This window comes from Phodopus roborovskii, unplaced genomic scaffold, assembly GCF_943737965.1.
Source record: "Phodopus roborovskii unplaced genomic scaffold, PHOROB, whole genome shotgun sequence".
Lineage (NCBI taxonomy): Eukaryota > Metazoa > Chordata > Mammalia > Rodentia > Cricetidae > Phodopus > Phodopus roborovskii.
In genome coordinates, this window is record NW_026125489.1 from 6,726,910 (window position 1) to 6,752,900 (window position 25,991).

The window sequence follows — 25,991 nt, forward strand, 5'->3', positions numbered from 1 at the left end:
GGTTGGTGTAAACCAGCATTTAGTTGGTGTGGAGACTCTCAGTCAGCCTGATTTCATGCCATTTATGGTGTTCAAATAAAAGTTCAGGGGATGCCCTTTTGCTGGTCTCACCCAAACACACACACACAGTCGAAGTGGGAGTGGAGGGGACCCTCTCACCTGTGCATACACACAGTGGGCGCTGGGCCCCCCTGGGACGCAGACTGAGCTTCCCTGTCGCATGGGTGTTCAGTACGCTTAGGGGCGCGCTCATGTCACACCTTAACCGGCACCCTGCAATCGTCGGAACAGGCCAGAACTGTGAATCCCGTCACCACCCGGACATGGCTTCACAGGTCCTTGGCTCTCTGGCGTCCTGACCCCGCAGGGGTCTCAGGTGGAGGCTGCCAGGATGCTCCCCCGGGTCCCCGCAGGGCTGGCAGTCGGGGCGGCGGAGGCGGCGCAGGAGGCGGGAGTTGGCGCCCGCCGTGGTCCGGGCAGCGGGCCCCGTCCGCGGCCGGCGCGCTCCGCGGTCCTCCCTCGCTCGGCTCCTATGCTCATATTTGGACTCGGCCGCCCGTGCCCAGGAATTTCCCGTCATGCCTCCCGCCGCCCCGTCTGTCGCCCGGAGCCGGGAGGGAGGAGGGAGGCGGACAGCGGCGGCTGCTCGTCTGCCCCGGAGTGTGCGGCGGACCCTCCCGCGCCCTCTCGCGCTCTGCCTCGGTCTCTGCCTGGCTACGGCCGCGGCCACCACGCTGCCCGGTGAGTCCGCCAACCCCGCCTGTCCCATCCGGCCCTGCGACCCTGCCAAGTCAGGCTTGGGACCCGAACCCCCACCCCCCTTCCCCATCCCGGGAGCGCCCGAGCCGCTCCTCCGCCCCCAGCGTCATCCCCCGGCCGCAGAGCCGGGGCGGGTCCCAGGGATGTGACCCACCCAGGGACAGCGCGGAGCCAGGTCAGGCTGGAGCCCCGCGCCCCGCCAGCCTCGGTGCTGACACCTTACCCGTCCCCTGCCGCGGACCTGAGCCGCGGGAGCCACTGCCCCCTCCCCCCCAGCGGGCCCAGGGTGACTCCGCGGGGTGGCCCGGGGCGTGTGGGGCTGCACCCCGGGCGCGCCCCGCCCCGCCCCGCTCCGCTCGGGCCTCCCCTGCAGCCCTGGCCCGGGATGCCCGGGATAACGGGCGGGGGCGTGGGAACGTGGGAGACGCCACCAGCCCGCGACCCTTGCCACATCCTGTCCCCCCCCCCCCCGTCCCGGGGAGAGGAGGTGCACCCGGGGCTCAGCTGGCATCTCATAGGCCCAAACCCAGTGGAGCAGGTACCAGTTTAGTTCAGTTTTTAAGTGGAAACAAGCATCTGAGCCTTTTTTTTTTTTTTTTTTTTTTTAATCAAACCAAACTAAAACTTTTCCACTGGGCTATTTCAAGTCAAATTACCCGAATGTGAAGTGCTGTTCCTGCCTTTGTAGGTTATGCGATAAGCGCCATAATTCTGAAGGCGGAACAATGAGGTTTTAAAAGAATTGCTTTGGATCATGTGGAAAGTATTCGGGAGTTTTTGTTTTCCCTCCCCCGAGTGTCAAAAAACCAATTATTTGAAGCGCGAGGGGGGGATTTTAGGGGAAATGTGAAGTTGTAGGGGCTCTTGAATTCGGATGGGGTCAACTAATTAAGGATTGATTCTTTTATTTTGCCTGGCGCGGGAAAACATTGTAGTTATTGAAAACTGGGATAACTTGGGGGATGTTAGATGGTCGCTGTTTTTACAATCAATGGATGGGACTGTCAACATGAGATTTGGTTAACCGGGACACACGTTGGCTGGCAGTTCACTTCACCCTGTGCAGCGTGAGGGACAAAGTAGATTTAAAAAGGGTAATCATACGTGTGAAATTTTACCCAGAAAAGATTCTCAGGGAAATAGAGTTTACACAGTTGTTTCTCAGAGCCAACGGCAGATAGTTAAAAGCACTGAAGGTGCGGTTTGTAAAACCCACTTTAGAAGCACTTTTATGTTTGTTCATGAATGTTGTTCTTCAGAAAGGGAGGGGCCCTCCTTTTAATAGATTTGTAATCCAGGAGCCGCTTTATAGTAGTGCTTGGAATCAGCAGATTCTGACTTCTCACTTTATCAATGGGTTTCTAAAAAAAACTTCTGGGCTGGATAAGGGACCGACTGTTCTGAAGGGAATATATGACTGATTATTTTTGATGTCTGACATGTTGACTTAATGCCTGTGGCTGAGCTGACTCTGAAGACCAAAATCAACTTGTACTGTGACCTGCTGCCAGTTTAGGAGCACCGAGTTTATATTTGGACTATTTACATATAGTTTTAAAAATTTGTTCCTACCCGATGTGCCAGTCAAATTTCGGATGCTTTTAATAGTTCCCTATGTGTATGTCTGGAAAATATATATCAATCAGCATACAGTGCCTTTTAGATTTTGAACCAAAGCACTGTCTTCAACTTTTAAAGTTACTTGTTCCAAAGGTTTGGGCAGAAGTCCTTGCTCATTCACTACAGTAGTAAGAATGCCTAACACCCAGCATGGTGGGATACCCCTCATCTTTGCACTCAGAGGCAGGGGCAGGCAGGCAGGCAGGTTTTTGTGAGTTCAAGGTCAGCCTGGTTTAGATAGCAAGTTCCAGGCCTGCCCCCCCAAAAAAGGCTAAAATCTATTTCCCAAATAGAATTATAAAATTCATCAGTTTTTCTGATGTAGTTTTTTTCACTTAGTAAGCATAGATTTTTAAACCATCAGAAAATAATCTTAGTAAACATGCTTTTGAGCTCCATCATAACTAGAGCCCTTTGATTTTTATTCTCATATGTATTTTATATTTATTATATCTTGTATATATTTAATATACATACATACATATATATGTATATTTGTAACATTGCAGGTTTGTTTTGATTCTAGAAGTTTAGCTGCGTTTTCTGTAAATGCCTTCTAACTGCGGGAGCCTAAATTACTCGTTTTGTTTGCACAACCCTGCAGAGCCACCCTCTTCATTCCTTATCTGCCTGCCTGTCAGTCTTGGACTTGCTACACGTGTTAAACTGGTCTACAGGTAGTCGGGGCCGATGGGCGTGGCCTCATCTTTGGGGAGCCATCTGCCCTCAGGATTGGCTTGACAGAAGGTACATGCCTGACCAGAGCGCCTTAAAATTCAGTTGTATATGCGTTCTCCCCCTTGAGAACAAGCCGCTGTTTTTGTCACTGAGAAATAAATGCCTGCCTGCCCTTCAGTAGGTAAACCAAAGCCTCTGGCGCAGTCTGATAACTTGGTGTCGGTATTTGGGTCAAGGAAGATATATCGGAGTACACTCAATACTTCCTGCCCTTGGAAAGCCTGTTGTTAGTTACCTGGGGGAACCTTCCAAATGGAACCCCTGGATAGAGGCATTGCTTTATAATCCTGCCTCTCTAAAGACTTGGTCCGGTCTACCAGTCTGATGTCTTCCCAGTTAAAGCTCCTGCGGACAGGTGCACGGGGAACTCTTCAATGGACTCTTTACTAGAATTTCTTATTGCTGTGCATGGCTGTCATGGCTTTGCCTCGAACACCCTTTATCTTCTCTTTTCTTGGTCATAATTCACTCTCCTCGTGGAATGTTCACTGTGGACCTTGCCCTGTTCGTGTATCCAGTTGTTTAACCTTCTGAGTTTTTTTTTTTTTTCTCCTTCCGGAAGCCTTGAAGAGAATGTAGAAAATGTAGAACAACGATGAGTCAGTTGACTGTGGAAGATTTTGATTACTACTTGTTTCAAGTGACAGAAATAAACCTGAACTAGTTTTAGTGAAAAGGAAGGAAGGAATGGGGGAAGGAATGTACTGGAAGGCCATTGGGAGCCAAGTGCAGACAGCCCTTATTAGGAATTACAATTATGAACGGTAAGGAAAGCCTGGAGCGTTCCCTGTCCCTGCCTTCATTTGCTTCCCTCTTCCCTGGCCGTGTTGGCTTCTGTTTTCCTGTCTACTCTTTGCTCTTTATAGTTATACAACGCTGCTCAGCAACTCTTACTCTATTTCTGTGGGGTTTTTTTTTTTTTTTTTTGCCCACAAACACAAAGCCAACTAAATGTGTGCTCAATCCTCTTTCCCCAGGAGAGGATCCTGATACACACAGTTTGGGTCACATGGCTGGTCTAGATGTCCCCCAAAGTCTCTGTTATGTAGTGTAGCCATATAGAGAGTTTGAGTTGATATTTTCATGCAATATATATGTATCACATGTATCACACACACATATACATACACATCTATCTCTCTGTCAATCATCTATCATCTTCTATATACCTGTATATATTGAGACAGGGTTTCTCTGTGTAGCCCTGGCTGTCCTGGAACTCTAACTGTAGACCAGGCTGGCCTGAACTCCCAGAGATCCCCCTGCCTCTGCCTCCTGAGCGCCGGGGCCACAGACGTGTCCCCAGTACTGCCAGGGCATGGCAATTAGTCTTCACTCTGCATACTTTCTTTTTCACTGCAGTGTGTAAAGCAGGCACCAGACCTGTGCAGTTCCTTCTCCTGCAGGAGTGCCAAGAAGGACACCTATGGGGACTCAATTGCGTGCCTGTCACACTCGGGAACTGTGACTCAGCATGTGACAGAGTGGTGAGAGCCCTGTGTGGCGGCCACGCATCCTTTCTGTAGGCCATCATCGGCATATTTTCCAGATTCCATGAACTAGAACACTGAGTCCAAGTAGCTCCTTATGTAAATCCTATGTAAATTCATTAGGAGTATGCAAATGATACAAACACCCAAAAGAGAAGTTCATGGGGTTTGGCTGGCTGCCCTGACCTTTCCTCTTCACAGTGGTCCAAGTCTTTAGCTTCTATAAAGGCTTGCACCACCTAAGACCGTTTGTACTCGCTGTGTGGCAGACGTGGGTCGCCTGCAGCTCTGAGGAGGGGTCTTGTTACTCTGGCATGCATGGCCTCAGTTGCTGATGCTGACTTCCGGCACCCTGAAACCCCCACACCCACAGCCGCCTTCCTCCTTGACACCGGAAAGAGGCTGCACTATTCTTTCTTAGTCTTTGTTGGTCTGTTGTGTTTTATAAGCTTTGCCTGGAGCACTGCAACGTCCTGTGTGAAGATCGAATACGAGGAAGAAGGGAAGTTTTCCTGTCACCTGGAGGGATGCAGGAGGTCATGTTACCTCAGACAGCAAACACAGGAGGTCATGTTACCTCAGACAGCAAACGCAGGAGGTCATGTTACCTCAGATAGCAAACGCAGGAGGTCATGTTACCTCAGACAGCAAACGCAGGAGAAATGGAGCAGATATGAAGGGGAAGAATGTGAGGGTAAAGAGGTGGTGAATTTGCTTTGGCTCAGAACCTGCAAGACCCTTAATGCTGGGCCCGGAGATGTGGGCGGGCCTAGTAAGCTGTGAAATGGGAGTTTCTTGATCCCTGAAATGTCACAATCGGAGTTGAACTGTAGGTTGCATTTCTAACAGTTCACAGGATGAGTCACATTGACCCAGAAACCATGGCGCTGACTGAGAAGCAACTCTGAGAGGTTTTTCAAGAAATAGACCTGAACGAGGGAGTGGCCACGGGGTGGGAGGAGACTTGCTGGGGTGCATTGGGGCTGAAACCTTCAACGGGGTATTGAGAAAGGGGTAGATAAAGGCTGTGGGTTGTTAGTGTTCAGGCATCTGTACTGGCCTGCCCTTGGGGTCCTGACAAGATTTTCCGCCAGCTGCAGCCACTAAGAGCACCACCTGTGCACATTCACAATGTTCCCTTTCAAAAGGGTCCTGCCCACCGCCCATTTTCCTTTCTCTGCCCGTTCCTCTCTCTCTCTCTCTCTCTCTCTCTCTCTCTCTCTCTCTTCTCCTCTCCTCTCCTCTCCTCCCTCCTCCCTCCACCTGTCTCTCTGTCATCCCCCCCACCCCCCCGCCTCTCTTTTCTCTTCTGCCGCTCCCAAGAGGCCAGCCTCTCCCTTTTCCCATTCCCTTTCTCCTAAAAAGAAAAGAAAAAGCCCTTCCTGCCAGCTTTGTTACATGGCATCTTTCTCTCTCCCGCCGCTTTTTAAAATTACAACGTAAGTAATTCGTTAAGCCCCAAGCCTCAATGATGGAGGGAATGTGAACTCAGGAGAGGTTTATAAATGGAACAACACAAGCATTAGTTTCAGATATCTTCCCATGGAAGTGTGTAGCAGAGTCCTGTGTGCCTGAGGGCTGGGGGAGGAGAGAGCAGGCGGGGCTAGAAATAAAACATGTATGAGTGAGGAGGGCTGATAAGACACGTAAGAGGAGAGCACTGGTAGGCTTGCAAGCAAGGGGGGGGGGGTACGGGAAAGCACCCTAGAGAGGACAGATTTGGTAAGGCTTTCAGAGACGTTCACCTGGCACTTGGCATTCTGTCGGAGCTGCTTTGCTGAAGGACTGTCGCTTTTCCGATTCCTCATGTAATACAAGAAACACCGAATACAAGATACTGCTTCTAGGATGCCCTTAGCCTGCACGGTGGAGGCTGCTACTTCCTCAATGATTCAGACTGTTATTCAGTTAGTTCTGGACACGTGTTCTGTCTCACATCCCTCCTCCTCGGTCCTCCTCTTATCTTCCCCCAAGAACGTGCAGGCAGCGGAGACAGAATGGCATATTCCCCTTTCTCTGTGGAGTCTGCTTTAGGAGCGCTTTCCACACCCTGGTCTCTCTTCCGACATCCTCCTAGTCTAAAATACACAGCGAAGCTGGCAAGCACATCACCCCGCTTTGTACAAAAACAGAAACACCCTAAAACATGAACGCCCTGCCTGTGTTGCCAGTTGTCACGGCTACCTGGCATGTCTACTCATTGTATTCAACCATGGGGTAACAGAAGGCTTAGGACAATGCACCTGTGTCTGGAGCAAAGCTCAGGGAATAATACCCTTCATGTGAGGCTTTGCTCATGTGGGCTGCAGAGATTGACGACACCTAGATTCTACTAAAGGTGAACCAGAGAGAGAAAGGGGCCAGGGATGTGTGCTCTCAGGGTCCAGCTTCCAGACTCAGAGTATATGCTAATTCTGAGTTCTCAAGGACAACGCAGGCGGAGGTTTATGTGTGGAATGTAGTATTAAGAGTAATTTCTTCCTCTCTAAATAAAAAGGAGGACACCCCCGTATGCTAACAGCTACACTTTTAGTAGCTGTTGACTGAGAAAATGCGAAACATCAGAAAGCTGCTATAAAATTTTGAAATTCAACTTGGGATATAAAAGCATACCCATGTGCTTGTGGAGTACACATGTCAAATTACGACCTACAGAGCCTGTGGACCGTACTTGCTTTCCTGGCTTCGCAGGCATTTGCAGGGACATTCTAGATTCAGTATCCCCTGGGTCATTGTCTCTCTTTGCCTTTTTTTTTTTTTTTTAAATCACTGAGATTTTTGCACAAAAGGAAATTCCTCAAAACCCTCTCACATCCATCTTTCTTTGTCTTTTTTTCTTTTTCTTCTTACTTTTGACCAGGAGATGTACTGACTGGGTTGGGTTATGAAATAGTCTCAAGGATGAGGAGACAGCGACAATATACTTCAAAAACTGTGTTTTCAGGCATCGATCCTGGGTCTACAATATGACTTTTAAGGTGAAATTTGCATAACACCCTTATAGTGCACATGGTTTTAATCATAGCTGCCTGCCGTTGCTATTCATAATATATTGAACTCTTATAGTTTGTTGGATTGGCTATTTTATTTAGTGACTAAAGAAAAAGTACTTTAGTACATATGTCAAGCTTAAGTCTTTATTGGGAATAAGCCTATGCTTCGTGGGAAATGTAAGGTAATCCTTGTAGAAATCCATCTTAAGTTTTTATGTTTATTCTTTTGTTTTTGTTTCGTTCGGTGACTACAGGATCTGGGCTTGGTTGGAGTTGGAGAGATTAGCAATGTGTTCATGAGGAAAAGTGGGGGCCATGTCTCCTGGGACCCAGCCCAGATTAGGTATGACAGTGCGTGAGATGCCACAAACACTCTCGTAGCTCTAGTTTCACAGCAGCTGAACAGGAGGAAGCTCACTGCCATCTTTGCTTCTGATTTTTCGAAAACTGTTAGGTCTTTGAATTTTTTCTTTTCATTTTGTTTCATGTGTATTAGCATTTTGCCTGCATATACGTGTGTGCCAGGTTTGCACAGTGTCCTTGGAGGCCAGAAGAGGGTAATGCATCCCCTGGAACTGGAGTTACAGCCGAGTGAGTGCTGGGAACTGGATCTGGCTCCTCTGGAAGGGTATCCAATGCTCTCAACCGCTGAGCTGTCTCTCCAGCCCTGAGTTCTTGGTGTGAGTGTGTCAGACTGTCTCCATGTTCCAAGGAGGGAATGGGTTGGAGGCAGAGGATGCTCACCTGTAAGAAGAGCCATGTGAAACATTGCAGGCTCTTTATTTTGTATCAACACAGGGGTGTTGAGAGGCAGTCACACAGTGGCCTGAGAGGACCAGGGGTGGCCGCTGGGAGACTATCCCTGCTTGTTTTCACTGAAGCTGTTTACCTGGCTTCTGCTTCCATTTCTGCAGAGTGACTGAGCTTACCTGCTACCCTGTGATGTGGCTTTCATGCGTCTATAGTCTGTGGCTTGTCTGGAAGTTCTTCCAGGAGCTTCTAATGGAAGTAGCATGGACAATAAATTGTATAGAATCGGGTTTTTCTTGTTATTCTTCACGCTTCACTCTCTTGTTGCACTATCTGCAAACAGGCTCTGAGACCTTGTGTTTGAACGTTGCATCCTAGTGTGCCCAGTAATTTGATCTATAGCTAACGTTACATAACATTTTAAAAGATTTAGTGTTTATTCAAAAGATAGATTGCAAGCATATTCCAAGTATCACTCACGGGAGTGTCCTGACGGCAGTGACAGATTTAAGCCTTAGAAACGATGCCTGTGTTGGAAACGGCAGCAGCCAGGGTGCTTGGTTATACTTGAGAGTTTATCTCGAAGGAGAAAGCATTCCTTTAACAGTGTCTATAACAGCAGCGTGTATCTCTGGTCATCCTAAAAGCAGACTGAACTCTCAAGAGTCGTTAAAGGAAAGAAAGCAAAACAAAAGGGACAACAAATAAAACACTTTGCTTATATGTGACTCTTGAGCGTTGTAAAGTGTCTCAACTCTACAGTTTGTTAGTAAGCTTTGCTCCTTTTTTATTTGAAAATATTTCACACAAGAAGAGTATGTACATGAGGGCAAACAGAGTCTTGTTTTAAAAGTCTGAGTGCCTCCCGCCCAGAGTAAGAGTGGAATGTTACAGCTGTCTGTGATGTCGCCGGTCACATTTTCCTCTGCCTGGCTGTTACCTCCAGGGCTTGTGGTTTTCTTATTTCTCACCAGCGACAGTGTAAACTCATGCCGTCTTTATCCTCTAGCACAGAGACAGCTTCTGTTACACTGGTCAGTTCTGTATGCTCTGGAACTTTACATCCAGATGCTGTCGTCGGCTGGGTATAGTGTGTGTCTGGCTTGTTGTCCTGGAACATTTCTGTGTTTTTGTATTCCTGTGTACCATACATTAAAAAAAAAAAAAAAAGACAGCATTTTAAAATGTTTTATGTGTGTGGGTGACAGTGTGTGCTTGTGTTTGCATGATCCTCTCTCTGTCTCTGTCTCTCCCTATCTTTCTCTGTGCATGTGCACGTGTGTGTGCACACAATACACACAGAGACACACACATACAGACATACACAGACACAAATACACATACATATAACACATACACACACACACATAGACAGACAGACACACACAGACACACACACACACATACAGATACACACACATACATACACACACATACATATACACACATACAGACACACACATAGACAGACACACGCACACACATACAGACATATACATACAGACAGACACACACACATATATAGACACAGACAGACAGACACACAGACATACAAACACCATGGTGCACATGTGAAGGCTGGAAGACAACTTTACAGAGTCAGCTCTCTCCTTCCACTATGTGTTCCAGGGATCGAACTCCAGTCTTCAGGCAAGCACCCTCTACCTGATTTGCCATCCCAAATACAAATATCCTCTCTTTTTAAACAAAGGCATTTATTATGATCTTCCTTGAATCAGTTACACAGTAGGAATTTTTCAGATAGCTTGCTCCTGTCAATTGATACTTGCAGGTCTGAGTATCTCTCTAGGCTACTTGCTGTTGTAGACTGCAGGGTTCACAGGAGAGCGAGGCTGCTCACTAGTGAACTGCCCCCACCCCACCTCACCCAGTGCCAGCACAACACACATAGCAGTTCCCAGACCTGCTGAAATAAACGTCCCAGGTAATTACCGATTTGATTTTTCTCATGCTCTGTGACTCAAGTACACACACGGTGTCTTTAGCAGTAGGGGTCTTACCTCTGGAGAATACAGACAGGGGTGCAGTGACCTGTGATATTTGGTGGTGGTGAGGTCATCTATGGGATCCCACTGACCAACGACTCTGAAAAGGAAACTCATGCCCGCCACTGGGTCCACTCAGTGAAGACACAGAGGGGAGTGAATACAGGGGGGCGGGGGGTGAGCGGAGGGGGCGTTAGAAGAAAGTAAGATTATTAAGTGAGAAAAGATAGTGCTCCAACCCACCAAGGCATCTCTCCTGACCCCGCTTCTTCTTCTTCTTCTTTGAAAGCCTGGCATCAGCCTTACCCTTTGTTGTTAGTTTAAATGTTAAATAAGCAAACATTTCTCCTGCCTCCACACTGCATTCTCTCCCTCTGTTTTGCGGGTCTGTCTTTCCCTTTGTGTCTCTGTGTGACCTCAGCTTTCAGGACACTAACAGGTAAGCTGCCAGGGACCGTGGTGTCAAATAGAATGAGGACTGAATGCAACACGGGCTTGTCCCGTTTGTTTGGGGAAAGAGAGCACCTGTGAGCGTGACGTGTGTTCATCTTTCAAGCTTACAAAAGAGGACAGAGGGTTTCGGCCCTCTGTGGATTTGCTTTCACAGACCAGACTGTGAAGAAAGGAGGAGGGCGGAGCCAGGGCTGAAGAGAGCCCTTGAAAGCAGAGGTTGTCTTGCTGTCGGAGCTTCCTGTTTTCATCTGGGGGCACGGACCAGACTCTTCAAGGCGGAGCCCCAGGACCCCCAGTCACTTTTGAGAATCAGCACGCTGGCGCCCCCTTAGTCCTTTGGGAGATGACAGCCAGTGTCAGGACCTGCCAGAATTAGCCCCTGGATCTAGACAGAGCACTTGTCCCTTGGTGCCTTCGGGCCTGGTGGCCTAGCTGTGTTGTGGCCTCTGTAGAGTCCCACAGGAATATGCTGGGCTCTCACCGACTTGCGGACAGGGGTCCCGTGTGATGTGCAGTGCAGCTGGGATCTGGACTTTTTCTTCCATTCTTCCTCTTTGCACTTTATCCGCCAGAAGCTTCTTAGAAGACCCTCGTTTGTGCTGCTTTGAGGGCGGATGCAGGTTTTCCTGTTTTTATATTCTTTTCTCCACTCTGATGGGAGTGGCGAATCTGATTACAGACGGAATGAAAGGCTCTTTTGGAAAGACTTCTTGTCTTTTATCTGTGCCTGCGTGTACCAGATGAAAGAACATCTCTCTCTCCCCTTCAAAACCCTTCCGGGTCATTTCTCCATTTCCTACTCACTACTTTAATAAGCTCATTTAAAATCACTTTTTTGTTTCGCGATGTTTTTTTTTTTTTTTTTTTTTTTTTTTTAATCATAGTGTGCTTCCTACCTTATATCCCTTTCAACTTTTATAGGGTCATTTTAGTTTCCGTAACTTAAAAAAAAAAAAACCAGTACACTAGAAGTGAAACAGCACTTAACTCTTTTATGTGGGAGGAATTTAGGAAGGTTTTTCCCGTTCTGGTTTTATGAATTAAAATGGAGCCTGTGATTGAAAGTGATTGTTTTCACATTGCAGTTTTCTTTTAAGGACTATTTTCATCTAATCATGCAACACTCATTGTATTTACAGATTATCAATGTTCTATTGCCGTGAAGAGGCACCGTGACCACAGCCACCCTTATAAAGGAAAGCATTTAATTGGGGCTGGCTTACAGTTCAGCGGTTCAGTCCATTATGGTCATGATACAGGCAGACGTGGTAGACGTGGTGCTGGAGAGGAAGCTGAGAGCCCACGTGTGCATTGGCAGGCAGCAGGGGAGAGAGACACTGGGCCTGGCTTGAGCGTTTGAAGGAGACGCACCTCCTCCAACAAGGCCACACCTCCCAATAGTGCCCCCCACCCTGTGACCAAGCATTCAGGCCTGTGAGTTTACGGGGGCCATTCCTATTCAAAACACCACACCACCATTTATTATATATCTTAATTTCGTCAACCTTAAATTACTGGCAATTTGATTTATGGGCAATACGTTTCGTTATATACCACTAATAGCCTAGTATCCATCCTTGAGCCGACACGTCTAAACAAGGAAAGATACATTGCTTTTGCTTCCTAAGCCCCGAGAGACTTGATAAAAGCAACCACACCCCTTGCAAAACATTTGATTGGAAATAAGGTTATCCAAAGTCATAATAAGGAGGTTGGGATATTGTAATTGGATAAGATGCATATATATATATATATATATATATGCATTTTGATGAAAAATTACTGCCAGTCACAAGGTTTTTAGTGCTGGGAATCCAGGATCCCAAGGGGCGTGGATAATTCTCAGGGTCGTGTGCGAGCTCAGTTTTAGGTCCCTGAGTGCTTTATCTTTGAATGGCAGCAAGTGACATCATGGCGATAATTTATAGCTTCTGTTGGACTTGATAAGGGCTGCTTTGCCCTTTGATTTTTGCACACATAAAGCTGGGTCACTCAAAATGGAAGCAGTTGGACTTCAGAGTTTGAAGTTTTATTTATTTTTATTTATTTATTGTCAAAGATGGTATCCCCCCCCCCAAAGTCATGAAAGCATAATTCCTGAAGTGGAAATAAACCATCCTTGTGAAGTTAAGTGTTAATGATCCCACCTTTCCACGTCCTAAACTAAGTTAGCCAAATTCTATACAGCTCACTCTCTCCCTTCTCTCCCTTCTCGTTGTTTTCCTTCTGGACAGGGACAGCATAGCTCTCTTCTCTGTGCTATGCAGGGTTGTAAACATTGACCTTAACCCAAACTTTAATAGCTATTATTATCCATATTTGGTAGGCAAGGAAGCTAAAGACCTATGGAGATCTCCAGGAAAGGGAAGATTTTAGGAGGGAACCGAACAGTTGCTTATAAACAGGACATAATATTTATTTATTTATTCCGCTGGTATAGTTGACTGTCTTCTAAGAGCTAGACACTGAGTGACGCATGAGGGACAGTACAGGCTAAGAGAGTTGGGGAGTGTGCTATGTACCAGAGAGTATGGGGGGGGGGGTGAAGGTCCACAGGCAGCAGGGAAAAAAAAAAAAAAAAGACTGATTGGTGGCGAAAGAGAGAGAGATTGGTGGACTTCTCCCTGGAGGAGGTGATGGGCCTCAGGTCTGGAGTAACTACCTTTGGGACTCTAGAAGACACACACACACACACACACACACACACACACACACACACACACTGGTAGCATCATGGCAAATAGTTTTTTTTATAATTTTAATTGATGGATTAAAATGAGAGCATTGTGACCGTATGGACTTGTGTGCAGGCTCCTCTGACTTGCCCAGGGAGCAGCCAGTCATTCATTCATTCATCCGTCCATCTTTCACCACAGATTGCTCAGCTTTGTCGCAGTGTGACTACTTTGCTCCTTGAAGAGTTGGCTCAGTTAACTCTGAGCCCCATTCATCTGCTCTTCAGTGTCTTTCTGTAAGAGGAGAGCCCTCTCTCCCAGTCAACGCAAGAGTCACTTTGTGGCGTTTAGGGACAGGGGGGTGACTAATGGGAGAGCCACTATGGGCTTTCTGGGTTGCTTCCCGGTCCTTAAACTACGCTTGCTGGAATCGGTCCAGTGACCTGGAGCGCCAGAATTCCTGCCTCGGAGGATTAGAAACTTGTATTTATGATGCTAAGTGTGGACGTGGGCAGGTGCACACCAGAGCAGGAGCTCACGGAGGCTGCAGGTATCTGATTGCCGCAGAGGAGCTGTGTTACAGGAAGTTGTGACCTGACTGTCGGGAACTAAACTCGAGTCCTCTAGAAGGGCAATGCACTCTCCTCATGCTGGGCTATCTCTCCAGCCCAAAGAGATTTTTAATAAAGCAGAAGATATTAAAATAAGCTTCTGGCACCATCACTTGCTGCCATGCAATGTGAAACAAGTTATTACCCGAACTTTAGCTCTTGCTGGAACAAACAATCCCAGATGCCGGTGGCTGAAGATGCTGAAGGCTTCGTTCTTATTTGCACTGCATGTTCACTGTGGGCCAAATAGAGGGGCTGCTGCTTGTCTCCTTACTCCAGGACCATGGCTGACAGAGTTACCCTCCTCTAATTATAGAGCACTGCTGGGTTTTGTTACAGAAGAAAAACAAGCACCCCAGGGTTTCACACCAACAGTTAAGAGGCTTGCAAGTGGCACTTCTTTTTTGGAGCTTGTCTCCTTCCGCCACAAGGGGGCGGGAGCAGGAACCGCGTTCCTAGCTTGGGAGGTGGAAGGTCAGAAATAACAAATGAATAGCAGTAGGAGTAAGGACTTCAGCGGATCACGTGCTCATACTCAGAGTTCAGGGGCTTGGATCTGGTTATCATTTATCGTCATGTGAAATGTGCACATACAGATAGGGGACACATACAAAGTAGAGCAGGTTATAAACCATGGAAGGGGCTGCAAATAAAAGGGCGCAGTGCAAACGCAGGTTGGTATTACTGTTATCTCGAAACTGTGAGAAAATAGGGCATTGGAGGTTTGAGAGAGGTTAGCACCAGAGCTTTGTGGCTCTCCGTCAACAAGTGGTGGGTGAAGTCGTCAGCAGCTGGGAGTTGGAGGGTAGGTAAGGAAAGTAAAGCCTGGAAGGAAGAGACTGAGCATGCCAGAAACCCAGAGGAAGCCGACGGACTAGACCAAGACGTAATTACTTTGACAACCAGAAAGCAACAGCCTCAGGGATAGACACAATTTCTGCAAAAGGAGGAAGGAAATGACGATGAGAGGATCAAGGGAGGTCAGCCGTACAGGATGCGGCCAGGAGGCTCTGCTCCTCAGCTCTGTGGAGTCTGTAGCGTGAATTTAGACTTTAGACGCGCCATGCGCTCCTCTCGTGGCCGATATTGCAGGCTGCGTGTTTACCGAGGAGACTTGGCGGAGCTCAGAGAAAAGCCCTTCTTTGAAATGTAGCCAATGAGGGTTTTAGTGTGAACTTGAGGACCAGAGAAGAAAAGCCCAAAGCTTCCTGCAGTGAAAAGAAACAATTAAGCAGAGCTGACAGGCGCAGCACTACCCAACTGTAATCTCTGCTATGCAGGAGGCCGAGCCTCATAAGTTCAAGGCCTGCCTGGGCTGCAGACTGTGTTAAAGGCCAGGAAGACCTCGTTTCAAGTTAGAAGTAACAAAGCTGCCTCGGGATGAAGCTTGATGATAAACTTTTGCCTAGAAGGTGCAGGGCCCTAAGTTCAGGGCCCTGTCACTCCCCCCCCCCCCGAACCCTGAAAGTGTGTTTTTTACGTGATAATTCAAATGGTTTGTGTGGGGTTTTTCTGTCTTGACAATGCTTTTTATGTTTTCAGAGAAACAGCTGGGGGGGGGGGATCTGAGTTCATATCTCCAAAACCCACGTAAAAAGAAAGAAAAAAACAGGAGAAATATAAAGTATAAGGTGTAAACGGTGATAGCGGGGGCATTTCAGAATGACACACAGGTGTGGATGTGGTAGGGGGACATTTCAGAATGACACACAGGTGTGGATGTGGTAGGGGGACATTTAGTGCACACAGGTGTGGGTGTGGAGGGGGACATTTCAGAATGACACACAGGTGTGGATGTGGTAGGGGGACATTTTAGAATGACACACAGGTGTGGATGTGGTAGGGGGACATTTCAGAATGACACACAGGTGTGGATGTGGTAGGGGGACATTTTAGAATGACACACAGGTGTGGATGTGGTAGGGGGACATTTTTGAATGACACACAGGTGTGGATGTGGTAGGGGGACATTTTAGAATGACACACAGGTGTGGATGTGGTAGAAAGAGTTTTACAGCACTTACTCTCAACCTTCCTAGCGCTGTCTGTGTCCCTTTAATACGGTTCCTCATATTGTGCTGACCCCAACCTTAAGTTTATTTCTATAAAAGCTGCTTCATAACTATAATTGTGTACTGTTATGAACCCTAATATAATATCTACGTTTTCCGAAGGTCTTAGGTGGCCCTTATGAGAAGGCTCTTCATCCCTCTGAGGGGTCGTGACCCACAGGTTGAGAACCGCTGCTTTAAAGCATCAGTTTGAGAATATAACTAAATTGCCGTGTTCTACTGTGAACCTTACAAACCAGGAACCCTGAAATGAAAGGTGTTTCATAGGATGGCCTCAGGGGTTCTTCAAGCTTTTCTAATGAGAGGCAGAAAGGGATGGATCCGTGTGTGTGTGTGTGTGTGTGTGTGTGTGTGTGTGTGTGTGTGTGCGTGCGCGCGCGTGTGTGTGTGTGTGTGACTGCAGACGTCCCAATGAGAAGAAAATGGTGATTTATAAAAGCAGATATCAAACAGAATCGCAAAACTCTTCCCATTATGTGTATACCTTTGTTTTGGATAATATTTTTTTTCGCTAAATATCATTTTTGTAAATTTATTCACACTTTCTAATTAAAAAGTAAAACAGTAATTTCACAAGTTAATTTTTAAAATTTATTTTCATTTTATTATAGCCAATACTTTAAGTTTGTTCACCCATAATTTCTATTGTAAGTATTGATAGATATAACTACATAAACAAGGTATTTGGACTTCTTGGCGATTCTTTGGAGTGTAAAGAATTTTGAGATAATAAAATTCAGGAATGTGTGTACATAGAGATATAAAAATGAGAGGGGAGTTCTCCTTTGCACCTCTCTGTAATTGTTCCAAATCCTAGTATTTACCAGTCATTCTGTCTTCTAAAGGAGAGCAAAGAGTTTGGCCACATATTATATTCCCACTCACTTAGGCCAACACATTTGAAATACAACAGCTTTGAATATTTATTTATTTATTTATTTATTTATTTATACATACAGACAGGGTTTCTCTGTATTGCTTTGGAGGTTGTCCTGGAACTGGCGGGCTGGCGGGGATCTCAGAGATCCGCCTGCCTCTGCCTCCCAAGTGCTGGGATTAAAGGTGCCCAGCTTTGAGTCTTTGCATCTCACTTGGTAGCTGATACATTGTTTCTGAGTAACTTAAAATTCCATGTCTCTTCCTGTCCCTCCGTCCCTCCGTCCCTCCTTCTTGTTTAAAAAAAAAAAAGTTAGATTTATTTTGGCTCTCGGTTTCAAAGACTGGAGTCGTTCCTGGTGGAAGGCTGGAACGGCTCAGTTCACGGCACAGTGAGCCAGGAAGTGGAGGAAAAGGACGTCCAGTTTTCTAAAACAGTCCATGTCTTGTTTTTTTTTTTTTTTCCCTTAGCTCTTTTTTTTGGGGGGGGGCACCACCCAGGCCCCAAATAAATCACAGAGTCTTATTCTTTCCTATGAATGCCTGGCCTTCGCTTGGCTTTTTCTTCTTCCCCCTAGCCAGCTTTTCTTAATTACCCTGTCTACCTTTCGCCTCTGGACTTGTACCTTTCCCTGTGTCTGTATACCCTTTCTTTACTTCCTACTCTGTGGCTTGTTCTGTAGCTGGGTGGCTGGCCCTGGAGTCCTCTGCTCCTCCTTTTCTCACTCTCTGCCTGCCAGGCCCTCCTACCCTTGCTCCTGCCTGGCTATTGGCCGTTCAGCTCTTCACTAGACCCATCAGCTGTTTTAGACAGGCAAAGTAACACAGCTTCACAGAGTCAAACAAATGTAACACATCTTAAAATAATTGCCCACAACAACGTCTTAAAATCATTTACTTTGAAAATGATTAGAAAGAGTGAGGACTCTTAAGACCCAGCCTTCTGTGTGATCACAGAGCCACCTCTGGTTATCGGAGTTGGTATTCATCACTCCCCATCTGGCTGTTGACTTCAAACAGCCCCCTAAAGGAGTTATCCATTCACTCAGCAAGTAGAGTGTGTGTCAGGCCCGTGCCGATGAGAACCATGTATTTAAGAGAATTTTATAGCAGACCTTTTAATGAATGAGTCCAAGGTGCTGACTATGTTAAAGACTCTTTGGCACGAAATGGGAACAGTAGACGTGAATCTGCTCCCCTCAACTGAGCCTCTTCTGTCAAAGGTGGCCCTTCATCTAGAATTGCCTTCATGGTTCTTGCTGTTAGCATGCCACTTCTTTCTTGAGACCCTGGTGAGACTGCAATGTTAATGGTTTTCAAAAATTGTCCTTGGCAACATTCACACTTGCCAATTCTCTTGGCTTGTGTAGTTTTGGGGAGGGCATTTTACTAGCTCATGAGACCTACTCCTGTATACATTTCTTTGCATTTTCTGGAGAGGGCTCCGACCTTTGGGGCTGATGGCTTTTAAGTCCACTGTCACAGTCAGCTCTGTCCGGAAGGAATTATCAACTTGGCGAGTCCTCTGGGTCCCCTGGTAGGGGCCTCTCTTTGGTGTAGTACATTGTTCAACTTTGGTACAAAAAGGAAAAGGGGGAGGTGGGGAGGATCCCCACCCAAAACACTGGCAAACCGACTTTAGTCCGGATTTGGATGGTAGAATCTGAGGTAGTAGGGACGTAGGAGAGCAGAGCTTTTGACCAACACAGAGCACTGGAATTATCTTTGGAGCTGAAGTGAAGAGTCTTCCACCGACCCTCCCTCATAGGAACTGCTAGCAATTATCCACACGCAATCAGTTTGGATTCCTTTAAGCACTGTCGGAAAGGGAAGTAGTAGCAACCGTGTGGGAAGTGAGGGCCCCGAACAGCCAGTCTCAGGTCGTCATTTACACCCAGTCTTCTGTTCCGGCCGTGAGTGGATGGGCAGTGAGCCGATGGTTGCTTGTCATGTGTTGGGCAGTGGGATGCGAAAATGGGGACGGCTTCTCTCCTTGACCGTAGGAGCTGCCCGATGTAGAAAAGGGAAGGCAGGAGATCATGGCAGCAGAGGTGGGAGCTCGGGAGAGCATGGCGGGCGCTCCAGCAGTCTCGGGAAATCTGAGTGATGACGGGTAGATATTGGGAGCCGTAGCAGGCAACGGTGACTGACGGCCAAGACCTGGAGGTGGTAGGAAACAATGGCCTTGTTTGGGGAAATTATCAGCAGTTGGTCCAGCAGGACTAGAGGATGGTTAGGGAGGAGAAACAGGGATCGGAATGCACTGGTGAAAAACTTTATTTTCAAGGCTTTTTTTTTCCTCTCTCTCTCACTCATACAATATTAAATACGACGATGGTTTGACTTGTTGAAATAATATTATTAGCTTTTCCTGAACATAAACCACATACCAGGCATGGTTGGAGGTGCTTTTCACTAATGAATCTATTTAGTGGTTATTCTAGAGTTGAGGGAACCAAGATGCTGAGGAGATACGTCACTTATCCATGGTCATACAGGTGGTTACAGGTGCTGTCAGGGTTCCAGCCAGGCAATCCGGCTCCATACAGGATTGCCTGGCATCTTTCTGAAAATGGATTATATATTTTTCTCTCTGTTGTCACTGCAAGTGTAAGAACACTCACTCTATTCGCCTAAAACTCAGCACAAAAATAGTGTTCCTGTGCTCTGGAGGAGCACTAGAGGCGCTGGGGTTCTTTCATTCCGAGTAAGCGGGTGGGGGTGGGTGGGTTTGAGCTGCAGGCGGTCTTCTTCAGCATGGTCTGCCGTTCTACAGCTCAGAGACATATTCTCAGATGCTGTACCGATGGCAAGCATTCTGTGAGTTTGTCTGCATTTTCAGCATCCTTGTGGGCATTAGTGCAATTAGGGTCACCCCAATTTCCAACCTATAAAAAGGTTGTTGGTGACATCTGCCACAGTGGGCCACACTGTGACAGGTTGTGGTTCTTCATGCTTCAGCATGGAAAAGCCAGGTGGCTCGGACCGTAACTCTGCCAGCGGCATCGCTGTGTTAGCGCCAGAAGAGCCCTTACAGGGGTCAGTTTGAAAAAATCCAAACCAAAGCAAAACAGTTTAAGCCCCCTAACTGGGCAAAACCAATTTGCCACTAGATGGAGCTCTGGCTATTTGGGTATGAGAAAAGGCAGCCAGGAGGACTATTAAATTGCAGCCACATTGAGCCCCTGACGTTTGCGGTCCTTGGCTTTTTAATTGTAGAAGGCATCTTTGTTCTCTGCCTGACCTGGTGAGTGACGTCACCGCCTTTCTTCCTGTGTGCCGGCTTTGACACAAGCCAGATGGCCACAGTGATCCGTAGGCGCCCAGGCCGCCTGGTACAGCGGCCGATGAAATAGAATAGGAAGACATTTTATGGTCATCTGTGGGGGCACAGGGAGGCCGCGGCTTTGCTAAGTCATTACATTTACCGCACATACCTTGTCCCTCACGGGGAAGGGTCTCATGGGGGGGGGAAAACCCACCCAAAACTACATTTTTATTTATGGCGTTGTGAGGTATAGATCTTTGATCTTTTATTAGCCAGTAGTCTGCTCCAAAGGCATGCATTCCTTCCTCTGCTCTGCAGTTACTTGTGCAAATGACATGTTTATTTATGTCTAACGGTTCTCTCGGGCTGTGCCTTGTGATTCTTACCTTCCCTCTCCATCCACTTCGCCTCCAGTTAGGAGGCACAGAAATGTTTTAGTTTTGGAGAGAGTTTAGTTTGTGGAAGTCAGAGTTCAGGCATGTTAATACAAGCAGGTTTCCGTCAGATATAGTCCAGAGCGATTTGGACAAATATATTACTGTTTATTATGTGTTTGCTCTTAAAGGGGGTCACAAGAGTCCAGGGAGGGACTTTTATTTTGGGGTGGGGAATGGAGGTGGTTGAGGTCAGGAAATGAGCAAGACATTAGTTTTATCCCATTTTTGGGCATTTGGCAGTTAGAGTTACTTAACATGGTAATTTTAAACAAAACATCAAAACTTGCTGATCACTGAGTAGCCTCCACTTTGATTTGAAATTAATGTTTACCAATTGCAACAGTGCATGAGACCCTTATGAAAACCCTGTGAGCTGAATGTTTGTCTGGAGCTTAATATCATATAGCTTTGAGATTCTTCTACTTGATCCATTTCCAAAGACACTAGTAAAATATTTTTTACCTTTTTTCCATGTTGGGTCATGAGTACTATTCACAGAATTATATTTAGAAAGCATAAATCATAAAAATCGAACAGAAGTACGTGTTCCCTTATGCTCTATTCAAATTTAGCAGTCTGTGGAGTGCCGTCTCTTAGTTGTCCTTAGGTTCTGTTCTGTTTTGTCTTAAAGCATGAGTTTCCACATCTAGTGAGGGCCGTGTGCATTAAGGACAGAATGTCACTGTGCCATCATATGGGTGTCTCCACACTCTTTTTCAAACTGTACTTTTTGTGTCCTTGGATCTTTGAGCCTCCATTTTTCCCTCACTGATGTGCTGTGGATAAAATCTGCCTCCTCAGTGGACTGTGAGAATTAACGATGACAATGGAAGTCAGCTTGCCATCCGAAAATGAGGCATTGGCATTTCATTAGCACCGTGCATGTGCTTAGCCCTATAAACCAAAGCCATTAGTTGTTTGATGAATGTGCCTAATGTTTGTGATGTTTTAATTCGTTCTTTCTTGTTTTCTTCTCTTTTTTTTTTCTCCCACTCAGCTCTTGCCCCTGCCTGGTTTTGCCTCTGGGTTTGTCGCTGAAGATATCCCAGTGATGTCTGCATTCAACCTGCTGCACTTGGTGACAAAGAGCCAGCCAGTGGCCCTGCGAGCCTGTGGGCTTCCCTCAGGTTGCTGCTTGTTGTCCTTTCTCCATAGTAGGGCACTGGGCTGAGTGGGTATTTCTGCTGTAGGAAAATGGTACACCATCTTGTTTTACTAAATCCCATCTCTTTTATTTGGAGCCTAATTGGAAGGCAGAAATTGGCTATAAGTCATCACTCTGCTCTGAGTAACACTCATGTCCACAGCTCTCTCAATATTAGACGCACCATCCAGCTTTCCTGCCCAGCATACACCCAACACTGGCGTCTCATGGGGCTCTCTTGCTCCCTAGTGCACACTACGCAGCTGCAAATCGTAGTGCACCAGAACCTGGCAGTCTGGAGAAGAAACTGCCCCAGCCATACTGAGCAGAACTGTCATCCTGTTAAAGGGAGGACCATGCTCTTCACTCCGCATGTGGCTGGCTGCTCCCTTAGTGGTGGTGGTGGTGGGGGGGGGCGCAGAGGAGCTAAAAGGAGCAACTTTAAGGTAATTGTGTTACTTACATTGTAGTTAAGAGGGAAGGATCCCCTGCTTGACAAGAACCAGATAAACAGGACTACTACAGCATGCTTCAAACTGGTATAGAAGCTGGAACCACTGTCCTTTTGGGAAATGAAGCATAGCCATTCAAAGTTTTACTGTGTCTGTATCATTCAAGTTGATATTTTAATTTTGTCATGAAATCCACAGTGGTCAAATGTTTTATTCCAATATATACACTAAGTGGAGGATTTAACTATGCTATTAGACATTGGCTAAGTGTGTTAAAGGCATGCCAGGCACTGACTAAGCAGGAAGGATATGATCATAAACAAGGCTAAGGGATTGGTTTTCAGCGTGAAGGCGAGAGACCCCCTCCCCATATAAGGACATGTCTAGACTGGGTGCATCTGTGCCTTGGGTAGGATAGGAACCCAGAGCAGAATGAGCATCCCTGTTTTCTGTAGGGAAATACCTTTTGGAAGGGAGGTAGGTCTCGAGAGTTTAAGACGGCCACACAAAGGAGCTTCTGGAGCTGCATCTCAAACCATGAACTGCAGTTAACTCCACGACAAGCAGTGGGACTATTCCCACCATATGAAGTCGCTTGGGCAAAGCACGGAGACAGCAAAGAGCCGTCACGGGTGGCCGGGAAATACAAGCTGTTTGTGTGGGTCTCTAGGGAAGGCAAGGGGGCAAGCCATAGCACCCGGTGAAGCGTGAGCAATGTGTCCCAGGGTGCGTAAGCTGGCCTTGGCATTTTATAGGAGGAGTTGGTGGAGTATGGAGGAAGGCCAGTGCCGTGGTCTTGTTTTTGTTTTCCCACACCACTATGAGACAGCAACGTGATTTCAAGTGCTGGGTAGGGCATCTGTAAAAATTAGACTCTATGCTATGTGTGTACGACAACTCATGAGTGAATACAGCTTAACGCCCAGGGCCCCACCCTCCACCATCGCCCTTGACATGGCTCTCCCTGCCTCCCTGCACTGACGAAACCGAGGCTGAGCGTCTCAACAAGGGCAGTCAGAGTAAATGTGAAGAGATGGGGGGGGGGGGCAGACTACAGGGCGATGGACGCAGGCTGCAGAAGAGACAGGCTTCACCCTTCGCTTTATACCTGGGCACGAGGGAAAACCCCATCCGCTACAGTCCTCCTGCCGTGTGTGAGCTTCCCATTGCTGTAAATGTGTACAACAATTAGACCACAGTTGTGGCGCTAAAGTTTATGCATAACTGTTTTCTCACTGTGAACAGCGCTGTGCGTAAAAGCGCTGTAAGGTGGGCCTGCTATCCACAAAGGGGGCTAAGTGTTGGCAGAAATAACTTATAAATAGCAGTGTATTCCTCAAAACATAATGGGCTAGTAAAGCGTTTCATAATGAAATTGTTTAATTGAAGCTTTTGATAACAAAGCAATTCAGAGATAAATTCAACAAAACTGAGAAGGGCCAAGCCATGCCAGCACAGTTTCCAGCAAGCAATTCGAGACTCAGCCTCATTGGGGTTGGAGTCTGGCTTTGGCCCTTAACTATCTAGGTGTCTTAGCTCCCTTATTTCCAAAATAAAGATAATAATAGATTCCACCCAAAATGGTTGCTGTGAGAATTAAATAGATCAGCATATAAAAAAGCTAAGGACACTAGGTTTATTATGCAAATCCATATATTTATATACATTTGGATTTAATATTTTTCCATAAAATAGACCTTTAAAACATATATATATATATATATATATACATATATATATATATATCCACTTAACTGCTTTAACAGGAACCACAAATGCATGCTGTTTAAGGAATATCCATCTCAATCTATTATTTCTTTAAACATTGATTTATTTCTGTGTGCATGTGTGTGCCACTGTGCATTTGTAGAGGTCAGGAGAAAAACTTGTGGGTGTTGTTCTCTCCTACCATATGGTCCCTTGGGGTTGTCAGGCTTGGCTGCACACACCTTTACCTACTGGACCATCTAGCCAGCCTCTCTTTATTATATTTAAACCTGATCTCTTTATTTTATGTTATTCAAGTTCTGTAAATACACGTCTTTTACCCTTACCACCCACTATAGACAAAAGCCCAGAGAAACTCTGTCTTTCTTCCCTGGGGCCCATAGATGCATTTTACCTGGCAAAGTGACTTGGTAAGAATATTCCCTAATTTCCTAACTTTCAAGGGCCACTAGTGTTTGAAGTATAATGAATTTATCATCCATTTCTCTAAGTGGGATTTTATACTTAGAGATATAAAAATGCTAAAGAAGTTGTTCGATTTAACAGCAATGATACAAACTGTTTGGACTTTCAAATCTGAAAGTGTAACTGAGATGGGAACCCTAACCTTTATAACTCGTTACAAAGAGGAAAAGAGGGTAAAATGGGAGACACAGGAAATTAAAATGAAAATTGCACTTCTTGCTTTAAATCACTGTTCTTTGACCCAAACCTGTTACAACATAAATCTCTGTAAATCAAAAAAATTTTGATGCCTTATCCCCACTAATTGAATATTAAATTTGAACAATAATTTAATATTAAATTATAAATTTATTTTTGAATAATAATTCAATGTGAAATAATTCTAGAGTTAAAAAAAATAATCGGAACAGGTTTCTAAAATTGCTTGTGGCTGAGTTGGTCTCCTTGGAGGCTGAATCTCAGAAGTGATTTATCATTTTTCAGCTCTGGCTTGCCTTTCTTCTTACTTTTTAATAAAAGGTAGTTTTAACTTAGTGCTTGATTAAGCACATCTGAGTTACTCATGTTTGTCATTAAAGGCAATTTTTCTCACTCAGAATTCCGTGGTAATTTCCCACAGCAGTTCCCTGTAAGTATTGTCAAGCAGAAACCCTGACCGAGCTTCTGTCCTTTGCTTGTGTGACCTTGGACACATCTGTGAACCTCTCCAGATTCCATTTTCTTCTCCTTTAAAAAGATGAGGTGACATTAGATGCCTTGTTCTGTGTTTGTCTTTCTTAAGCTGCAGTTTTAACTTTTGGCTTGAGGTGAATTAAATCTTAAAGCTCACAGTTAATTAGCTTTCCAGACTTAGAGAAAAAGTCGGTTGGGTAGTGCTTGAATGTTAGAGTTCCTGGTCACTAAATCAAGACTAAAGGATTATCCCAGGAGAGATCAGGCAGCAAATTTGACTCGTAGTTTCGGTGCCAGAGAAAAGTTAGGTGGTGTGGTAGTGTAGAGCAGACATCATGGTAGTTTTTAGCCAGCCAGGGGTGCTTGTTTAGATGGTCCTTGTTATAGTGATAGCCAAACCTTAATACCTACCATGCACACAGTATGCAGCTGTGGCTTTTACTTCCCTTTTGGAGTGTTTGACACACCTCTACAGGACTACCGGGTTGTTTATAAAGATGATGTATCATAACATTCTAATGAACACATTAGAACTCCCAAAGATACATTGTGGAAACGGGCCTTGAAATTTCTACTCTGTGTGAATGGAACTCTATGAATCAGAGGCTTGAGACTCCGGGACATGACACAGTGTCTGGTGTCTAGTATTTTTTTAAACCAATAGTAAACATCTGGAAAGTTTATATGCATATGAGGTCATGACTATAACAAAGAGTAAAGACTCATTTGAGATTAGTTTTTGTGGGAAGATTAGAAGAAAAGGTTATATAGAGTAAGTGCCT

The 25,991-nt window shown here is 46.0% G+C and overlaps 1 protein-coding gene across 1 annotated transcript in view; it reads left to right on the forward strand.

Moving 5' to 3' along the window:
* The first annotated feature begins 601 nt into the window (after positions 1–601).
* Positions 602–25,991, forward strand: part of Msrb3 (methionine sulfoxide reductase B3) — a 105,854-nt gene continuing 80,464 nt past the window's right edge. The window contains exons 1-2 of the mRNA XM_051176177.1: positions 602–741; positions 21,746–21,875. Of these exons, the coding sequence (XP_051032134.1) occupies positions 21,800–21,875 (76 nt within the window). The 5' untranslated portion in view covers positions 602–741; positions 21,746–21,799. The remainder of the gene's footprint in view (positions 742–21,745; positions 21,876–25,991) is intronic.